Genomic DNA, 10,282 nt, shown 5'->3' on the forward strand with positions numbered 1-10,282 from the left:
CAAGTAATTGTGCGGTCATTAGCTAAATTCACGGACTTCGATCAGATGATTCTTCTGAAAATAAGTCCATGTCTGAGTAGATATAATACTTCAAAGAGAAAAAGGCAGGTGAAACAAAAGGTGGAACACTTATTTTTACAAAACTAAAAATCTGACATTCACAAGAGCGCCCAGCATGAAGTTGGCTTGCAAAAGGCAGCCCTTTTAGGCGGATGGTTGCATAACACCGCGTATGGGTGCATCATTTGCCTATTCAATACATTCACGGCTGAGTGCCCTTTACCAACTATATACATATACATTCTTCAAGCAGCAACACTTACTAGGTAATTACATGTATAATGGTTTTTAAAAAATGAAATCTAGTGTCAAGTATATATTTCTGGATTTTATCCATGTGAGACAAGTGAATAGACAGGCATTAAAGAGCACACCATTTTTGCACTTCATGGTTCTGCAATGTCTTCTAGAGTGTAACAAAGACATCTCGCAAACCAACAGCACGAAGGATTTCAACACTGTGGCAAAGACACACTTACGTGCCCAGGACGTCTTTGAAGTCATACTTCTCCTTTATGTCCGTGGTCTTCTTTTTCCAGGCATGACAGTCCTCATCCAGCGGCATCTTCTTGTTGTGACGCTCAGAAACAATGCTAGTGAGGAAAAAGGGGGATAAGGAGAAAATATTCATAAATATCGGCATTTAACTGCCATAAATACTTCACTGATAGTTCAGGGCTCACATCTCTTATGCTTTTTATTGCAAATCTATTTTTACCCTTATCAGTTGGATTAAACATTTCATATCCAAATGTAGGTCACATTACTATGTGAGCATTATTTCACTGTTGGGAATATATTAGTTGTTTAGCTGATTTATTAGGGTGTGTATAAGCCAGGTGGGTGTCTGTTAAGCCACTTTTCCACTAGAATCCACATGACTCATCTCAACTTGGTTTTTAGGTTTTTTCATTAGGTGATAGTACCTTATACCAAGTACTTTTTAGTACCTACTAGACCAGGTTTCCAATCGAGCCAAGTCAAGTTGTGATGTCAACAGACTCCATGCCACTGATTGGTCAAGGAGTGACGGTACTGGATGAGTTATGAGACTGACTCCTTCACAAGAATCATACCCGCCATTTTTTTATCCTGGCAACGAGGGAAATGGCTACACACAACGCCCGCCACCTTCTCTGGCCCTCTTCTTTGACACCGAGTATGACAAAAAGTCATAGACCAAGCAGCAGGTATACCATCACCTCGATGTCCTCCACTGTATGGTGTGTTTGTGTTCATACAAATGAGATGACAGAACTTTCTACAGCACCTTTCAAAAACTAACCACACTGAGTGATTTTCTAAATTACCAGTGGATCTGTTGCAACTACAGGCAAACCATTGCAACACTTTGTTACAGCAACAGCTGCATGTTTCTGTTGCGTTTCCACACATTCAGCATTGTATGGCATAGGACTCTAAGCACAGGGCCAGGAGAGATTTGGTCATTTACACAAAAACACTGGTAAATATCTGGTCACAGTTGCTTGTGTGCTGGTGATTTCTTTTAAGTGGTTGTATTCTAACATGTAGTATATGTAGCACTATAAAGCTTCAAAATGGCAAACAATAAAGTTCACTTCCAACTATATAGAGATGTTGTGAAGTTACGTCAGCGCAGTCATGTGCAATAAAATTTATAATCAGCAAAAGAGGAATTCATTGCAGACAGGGCCAAAAGCCAAGTCTAGTATCTGCCAGGTTAATAAGTAAACCAAACAGTGACCTGAAGCAGTTCAGTTGCTGCTGTATGTCCTAAGTACATAACTTCAAGTGCTTAACTTCTTACCACTGCAGTTGTATCAGAGCTGCATACAACTCTGGTTGTATTATGGATCCAGATAACATATAAATTTGTCATCCTCACGCAATGTTTTTTTCACAGAGCTGCAAAGCTGTGTTGACAAGTCCAACTTTAAGATGAGCCCCTCTGAAGAAGCACATTGTTATGAAGAACTGAAACTCAGATGTTTATGGTTATGAAACGTGTGTTTATCTATTTAAAGTTGAGCATCAGGCAAGTTAGGTGAACTCAAATAAAGTCAAACAAAATTAGACTCACACTCATATACAGTGGGGCAAAAAAGTATTTAGTCAGCCACCGATTGTGCAAGTTCCCCCACTTAAAATGATGACAGAGGTCAGTAATTTGCACCAGAGGTACACTTCAACTGTGAGAGACAGAATGTGAAAAAAAAATCCATGAATTCACATGGTAGGATTTGTAAAGAATTTATTCGTAAATCAGGGTGGAAAATAAGTATTTGGTCACCTCAAACAAGGAAAATCCCTGGCTCTCACAGACCTGTAACGTCTTCTGTAAGAAGCTTTTCTGTCCACCACTCGTTACCTGTATGAATGGCACCTGTTTGACCTCATCATCTGTATAAAAGACACCTGTCCACAGCCTCAACCAGTCAGACTCCAAACTCCGCCATGGCCAAGACCAAAGAGCTTTCGAAGGACACCAGGAAAAGAATTGTAGACCTGCACCAGACTGGGAAGAGTGAATCTACAATAGGCAAGCAGCTTGGTGTGAAAAAATCAACTGTGGGAGCAATCATCAGAAAATGGAAGACATACAAGACCACTGATAATCTCCCTCGATCTGGGGCTCCACGCAAGATCTCATCCCGTGGGGTCAAAATGATCATGAGAACAGTGAGCAAAGATCCCAGAACCACACGGGGGGACCTGGTGAATGACCTGCAGAGAGCTGGGACCAAAGTAACAAAGGTCACCATCAGTAACACACTACAACGGCAGGGAATCAAATCCCGCAGTGCCAGACGTGTTCCGCTGCTGAAGCCAGTGCATGTCCAGGCCCGTCTGAAGTTTGCCAGAGAGCACATGGATGATACAGCAGAGGATTGGGAGAATGTCATGTGGTCAGATGAAACCAAAGTAGAACTTTTTGGTATAAACTCAACTCGTCGTGTTTGGAGGAAGAAGAATACTGAGTTGCATCCCAAGAACACCATACCTACTGTGAAGCATGGGGGTGGAAACATCATGCTATGGGGCTGTTTTTCTGCCAAGGGGACAGGACGACTGATCCGTGTTAAGGACAGAATGAATGGGGCCAAGTATCGTGAGATTTTGAGCCAAAACCTCCTTCCATCAGTGAGAACTTTGAAGATGAAACGAGGCTGGGTCTTCCAACATGACAATGATCCAAAACACACCGCCCGGGCAACAAAGGAGTGGCTCCGTAAGAAGCATTTGAAAGTCCTGGAGTGGCCTAGCCAGTCTCCAGACCTCAACCCCATAGAAAATCTGTGGCGGGAGTTGAAAGTCCGTGTTGCTCGGCGACAGCCCCAAAACATCACTGCTCTTGAGAAGATCTGCATGGAGGAATGGGCCAAAATACCAGCTACTGTGTGTGCAAACCTGGTAAAGACCTATAGTAAACGTTTGACCTCTGTTATTGCCAACAAAGGTTATGTTACAAAGTATTGAGTTGTATTTTTGTTATTGACCAAATACTTATTTTCCACCCTGATTTACGAATAAATTCTTTACAAATCCTACCATGTGAATTCATGGATTTTTTTTCACATTCTGTCTCTCACAGTTGAAGTGTACCTCTGGTGCAAATTACTGACCTCTGTCATCATTTTAAGTGGGGGAACTTGCACAATCGGTGGCTGACTAAATACTTTTTTGCCCCACTGTACCCGGCCAAGGTATTAAGCCCTCCATAAATACCCTTCTACCATTAAAAAGTTATAAAATGCAGCTCTCATTGAAACAATGTTTGTGTCTTTCTGTTTTCTTCTCACTTCATTTTTCACACCAGAAGTTAACTTTCAGATGTTTGTCCTCACCACACTTTGAAGAGTGGGAGGGATCACAGAGGACCCTGCTGTCACAGCTATCATAATCTAAACCTAGAAAGTGCCTCAAGATCTCGAAGACTAAAATAGCCCTGTTCATATCAGCATGCCTCACTCCTCCTCTGTTCCTGCTGCCTGCCTGGCAACTTCACAGTCTGTCTATATGGGATGATATAACATATTGTTCTGGACTGGGCCAGTGTTGTTCTGCTAAAGGCGATATAACAGCGCAGTTAATCATCTTCCAATTAGTTCAGAATCAGCTCATTTTAATGCCGAGAGGCACTGTAGCCATATAAACAAGGCGAGGCTTAACACTGCAGTTATCTCAGAACAAATGGTCATGGCCTCTTCTAGCTGCAGGCACTGATTGGTGTACACGCACAGTAGCATGAATTCAAAGATTTTTTTTTTTCCCACGTGTGTCCAGGGGTTTTCACATGATTACACACATACAGACGCGCACAGACAGGCGCAGCGGCAGTCGTGTTACCTTCACTAATGCCAGAAGTTGGCTTCATACATGTCGCCATGGAAACCCAAAGGCGCTGCTATGGTATCTGAGCGTCTAAATTGCTTTAGTGTCTAATGGCAGGTGGCAGCTAAGCTGGAAATCATTCTGGTTACTTTGACGGCTGGCTGCGGTGTGTTACGTTTAGCTTGAATATATAAAAATAGCCTGCTCAGACATAAAGTGCACATATATGCACAGGAAGAACTGTTTAATTTTAATCTACAGAGTAATTCTCAGTGCTAATTTTTGTATGTGTTCATGTTCAACTTCCGATATAATCTAAGGAACAAACCAACCAAATGAGCCTGTCGGAACAAAGCTTACCGTTAACATTTAAATACATATGAGTCATTCTACACCACATCATTTGGTGTGCTATTTAGAGAAGATGAAGTAAAAAGGAAGTGTCTCTAAATTAAACATGAAAACCTGCATGCAAAGTGAGGATAGTTGTATAAGGAAGTGCAGTTAACCATGTGTAAATACTTTACTGATAAATCTGATGTTGCACAGCCTGTAGTCCTGTAACTACTGTGAAGAATCAACAAATAATAAAAGAGCAGACTAACTGAATTCCCATGTGTATGCTCACCACCTGTCTCTTTCTGTGGAAACTGTGGATTCATTTAGCAATTTTTACTTTAATGTTTTCCTTAAAAAATAACCTGGAGTAACTTCAAGTCAGGACCTTGAACCTGCACTGCCAAAACAATTACTTAAAGTTGATATGTTGCAATCATTTCTACCATCATAGTTGTTTCTTGGCCCCAACCACAGAAGCTTTGCATGATTCACTATTCAAAATAATCCTTGTCTATCGCATTGTAGAATTTGGTGCAGCCCCTCAGTTTGTCCGCATTCCAAAACACAAAGTTATTGCTCCACTACCTTTAAGCCAAAACTCTTCTGATTGACTACCTGTTGCAAACAGAAGGTGTGAGCTGTTGAGATGATAACTCTCTTTTATTTACAACATACAGACCCAAGAGCAATCTGAAGTCTGAGCTTTTGGTTCACATGGATCATTTGTACACGTGCTTTTTGAAAGTCTGGCATTTAACAGTATAATATTATATAAGAAATATTTATTTATTTAAATATATATAAAATATATATTTTATGAGAACTATGCAACTACACAGTCATGACCCCTTGATTGTAAAGATGTTCGTTTTCTGTATACAAAATGGTTGGATTGCATAATAAAAAGCTACAGTAAAACATGACTTCCATTAAGAGACTAAACAATGAATTAAACCACTGAAAATAAAACTCTTCACAGTTCTGAAAGGCTTTGCATTTTTTAATCCCCCTAACTGCATAAGAGCAAAAGACTGTTTTGAGAACATGAAGCCAGAGGAAGAGTGAAAACATCTCTCGCATGCTGCTTGTTTGTAGCATCTCACCTTGCTCATATGGAAATTCATGTTAATTCATGCACTGAGAAGAAGTGACATTGAACATCAAAGTCGTTTTTAATCCATATATGCGTCAACCTTTTGTTCCCAGTGGTTGCATTTTCTAAAGGTAGCATTACGCAGCAAATGCCAACATGCACCTAAACCTCCTTCACAGCACTTTTATATCAAAACAACACATTTCAAGCCACTGGAGTTTAATCCAGTTAGACATGAGCAAGGGTGTCTGTTGTTTTTTTTTTAATTAAAAAAAAAACAGGCAAATGCTATAAACAGCAGATTATGGTTCATGTTTCACACACGCAAGGGCAGAAAAGGCCAAAGCTTAAATATGTGGGAGAGTAGAGGAAAGATACATGCATGGTATTGTATGAGCATAAAGCGGATAATAAAAAAAAAGCCCTTCAACGTCCACGGATGGCATGACTTTGGCCAGTGGGACACGATAAGCTGCTCAACTGAGTAAATAAGCAACAGGACTGAAGAAGCTGGAGGTTGGAAAAATGCACAATATCATAGTCACATTCCCTGAGAAGTAGGTGACATGCAGCATTCACCCCCTGTTGAAGAATTAGAGAGAGTCGCTGTACTCACTGGTTTCCCATTCCTGTGATGCGCAGTAGACAGAAGAAACACACACACAAACACACACACACGACGACAGTTAAATGTGACAAAATGGCACGTGCGAAAAACCTCTGTTCGGCCCTGCTAAACCGTCTCTCACACTCACAGACACACAAAGAGACACATGAACACACCACAAAATGAATGCAAAAGACTGAAAAAAAGAGGAAGTAGAAAAAGTTAAATTAACATTTAAGGAGACAGAGCTCTGCAAATAACTTATTTGGCTTGTGTCTCTATAACGATGCTGATAAACTCCAAATTGGTTCTGTTTATTATTCTTCTGGTTTTTTTTAAAGAATAAAAACTGATTTTGGCTCAGCTTAATCACTATTATTCCATACTTCTCCACACCATCTATGGCAAACTGAGGGGAAAATATGCTGCCAAGTATGAACAAAAAGTCTGGTCAAAGACATGTCCAAGGAATGCAGACAGAGTTCACTGAAAGCTCACTACACTAGTGCAAAGAGATGATCTTTCGGTGATTTTAAAACCTTCAGATCAGTCTGGCTGTGTTTTTGAATCAAATTTCATAATCTTACCCCCAACATGTTTGGTTATTTATCTTGATATCTTTATTATCTCTTTGGAAAACTAGTGTTTTTGTTTCTGAGAATGTTGCGCACACTGACAAGGACGAAAGACACAGGGGGATAAAGCAGCTGCTGTCAAAACAAACTAACAAACTCCATTCACATATTTCATACAACAACAAGAAGTTTCATTAGGTCAAACACTTGACAAAGACCTCCGCAGATGTGGGCAAGTTCTTTTTCACAGGGTGCCAAGTGGAACATATTTAAAAGCATAAACACAGACAGTGAAAAAGAAGAAAGAAGAGCCAGTTTGTGTTTCCCAGAGTCTGAAAGCAGCTGTCAATTGAACGCCATGGAGCCCATCCATACCTGCATATCAATCAACCGACCTGCACCCATCTGCTTGCATGGCAAACACATTGAGATTTTTCTAACAGCAGTGTTGATTGGTCATCTGCTGTCAGTGACGCACACCAAATCTCCTCTTAAGGCCAGCTTATCAATGATAAGAGGACTTCTTAGTAGAAGAGGTGAGGAGGTGTGTGAAGTGTTAAGAAAGTTAGAGACGGTGTGTAAAGAAAGCCACAGAGAAACAGAAAGCAAATAAACGATAGAGACAGATGGGGTTACACTCAAACTGCTTTAAGGACTTCCCGGGGAAGACGTACAGTGTGATGTGTTTTTACTGATGAAATCATTACAGTATTTCTGATTTACAGATTAATAACAGGGATCCTTCTGGCCTAACGCTTTTTGTAGACATACCATAAGTTAAACTTGAGCCATTTAGATAGATATCTACCTGTATATGGTTTCAGTGAAAGAAGAAGAGGATAAAAAGCGATCACTTCAGTCTCTAGTATATTCCATGTCAGCATCTGATCTTCGAAACAGCAGCTTTAGTTACACCGAGGTCCTCTCGGAGTGAATGGGAGGATATAACGTGACCCCGGCTGCTGTTTATGCTTCAGCAGCCTAAAACGCTGAAAACGAGTTATTTTTAAAAGTCGTTAAATCTCACTTCAGCTGTTATAAACACATTCCTTCAACGGAAAAGTCCTTACAGGCGAGGTAAATGCAACCAAAGTGCCCGTTAACGACAGCTTACCTCACAGAGAGCTCAGTGGGGGAGAGCAGCTGTCCAAACCCTGACGAGAAACCGCGCTCAAGCGCCTATCTGCTCTTTGTCGGAGAGGGTGGGAGTCAAAATGAAAGTTAACGCAGTGTCTCCCTCCTACCTGAAAATGTGCTGTCACGAAGGTCCGGTGTCTCTGCCTAGAGCCCGCCTGCTGTCTCTCCTACTCTGAGCGCTCGCGCTGAATCTGCACACGCCAACCTCCACCAGCAGGGTTCCTCCTGACGTCACCTCAGGGCAAGGACGGACACAGTGAAGCGGACCAATCACCGCTCTAGTAGTGTGGCGCATAGGTGAACGGCTCTATCGCACCGACGGTAGCTATCTCCTCCCTCTTTCCCTCCCCTCACTCGTGACTCCCACACCTGTAATAAAATGCTTGGAGGCGAGAACACCTGTATCGACGTGCTGTTTCGATAGTGGCTGTAATAAACACGATGTGTCATGGTTTTTATGACGTTAACAGCCAAGGTATTGTGGTTAACAGACTTCCAGGTGTAGGCTAGTTAGGCATTATAAGCTCTAATAAAGCTTGTCACATGTCACATAAATGCTTGTGACATGCACACGCTGAGCGGTGTAGCCGCTTTTATTGGCCTGCTGTCACATAGAAGTGCGACAGTGTTGCAATAAAATAATCGTTATGTTTGATCAAACGAGGATTGCTTTTTTTTTCTCTCTCTTTTTTTTTTTTTTTTTACTTTTTGTCTGTCCTGAGTCGTGCTAGACATGAGCAGGAGCGTGTTTCAAAGGGGGTATGGGGTGTCACTACCCCGCCTAAAATATAATATACCCCACTCCCATCAAAGCCACTGAACTAGAGTGATGTTAATCATAAAATCCCTAACACCATCGGATGGCACCACATATAGGACTAGTAGGAATGTTACTTACATTTAGTCAAGTATTCTACTCCAGTTTACTGGGCATGTTGCTTACAGTAAGTAAAAACTCATGAGTTTAAAAAAAATGTAATAATTTGCTTCCAACTCTTCTGCCTGTTGTTTCATGAAACAATAAAATCAGTGACAAACCTAATTTTTAAAACTGAAGCCAAAAATAAACCCATACAATTTTTTTTCAGTACCATGTGCATACACTCTGTCCTGTGCAGACACCTCTAAGCTGAAATTGTGCAGTGTCAGCTTGTACAGGTGTAGTGCTCCATCTAGTGGATTACATAACCTCAAACAGGTCAAGATCATCGCAAGCTTAAAGTGGTCTTCTTGGAACTGAAACACGTGTGCTAACACACAGGATGTTGTGTATCAGTTTATTTGAACCTTTTTAAAATCATTGTACCCTGTGAGTGTACCTTGTGAGTAGTCCATCCCTTTATGTTTGACAATGGAATCGTAAAACGCTGTTAAATTGCTCTTCAGCACCATCTAAGCTTGCATCCTGACAAAGAGCCACTGGTTTTAAATTATCTGAAGTGTCTTGAAGTTCTCACTCATTGCAGATGTCAGGTGTAAATTTGCATTTAAATGTAGTTTTCTCTCTGCTGATACAAAGCTTAGACCTATATTGTTGGATGTGGGATTTAAACATTAAAATAGGATATTATATGACTTGTTATAAAGGGTTCATAATTCCCATGCTATAACAGAAATAGTACATGTATAACTCGTAATTTTAATAAAGAAAGGTTACATCCAATGCAGTGGTCCAGTGTGCTACCAGTGGCGTCATCAAGGGAAAACCCTAACGTCTCCCAATATGTTTTTTTTAAACATACAACGTTTTGCTATTATGCAAAGAAACAAGAAACAAATAATAAATATTTATTTTTAGATCTTAGAAATTTTATTTGACTTCTAATTTGATGCCAGTTTTGTTAAAAAAAATAGTATTTTGTTTCGTTATTCATTTTATTTGTATTTTTATGTATTTATTCGTTTTATTTATTCATTCATTTTTTATTTCAGTTTTTAAACATCTACATTTGTAATTAAACAGGTCACACGTCCTCGGTGGCTTTTACGCTTTGTATTCTTCTCGTAAAGGGTAGTAGTGTGGATTAAGGTGCTTTAGATGAACAGTTGTGCCACTGTCCCCTGAAACGCATACAAAGCGTCTCTGCGGTGAAGCTGCTTCTTGTTGTGACTCCAGGCACTAGGTGGCGCTGTGTCACAAACGGAGCGCTGCTTTCC

The 10,282-nt window shown here is 40.6% G+C and overlaps 1 protein-coding gene across 4 annotated transcripts in view; it reads right to left on the reverse strand.

The window, feature by feature from the left end:
• Positions 1-8,364, reverse strand: part of camk1b (calcium/calmodulin-dependent protein kinase Ib) — a 44,223-nt gene extending 35,859 nt beyond the window's left edge. The window contains exons 1-3 of one of the 4 annotated variants that reach the window (XM_085159008.1): positions 8,233-8,354; positions 6,423-6,435; positions 540-653 (exon numbers count right to left, since the gene is read on the reverse strand). In XM_085159008.1, coding sequence (XP_085015134.1) covers positions 540-653; positions 6,423-6,433 — 125 coding nt within the window. In that variant the 5' untranslated portion in view covers positions 6,434-6,435; positions 8,233-8,354. Of the gene's footprint in view, positions 1-539; positions 2,129-6,422; positions 6,436-8,102 lie in introns of those variants that run through there. The other 3 variants (XM_085159009.1, XM_085159010.1, XM_085159007.1) reach the window with 3 other exon arrangements.
• Between the last annotated feature and the right edge of the window lie 1,918 nt (positions 8,365-10,282).

This window comes from Neolamprologus multifasciatus, chromosome 5, assembly GCF_963576455.1.
Source record: "Neolamprologus multifasciatus chromosome 5, fNeoMul1.2, whole genome shotgun sequence".
Taxonomy (NCBI): Eukaryota; Metazoa; Chordata; class Actinopteri; order Cichliformes; family Cichlidae; genus Neolamprologus; species Neolamprologus multifasciatus.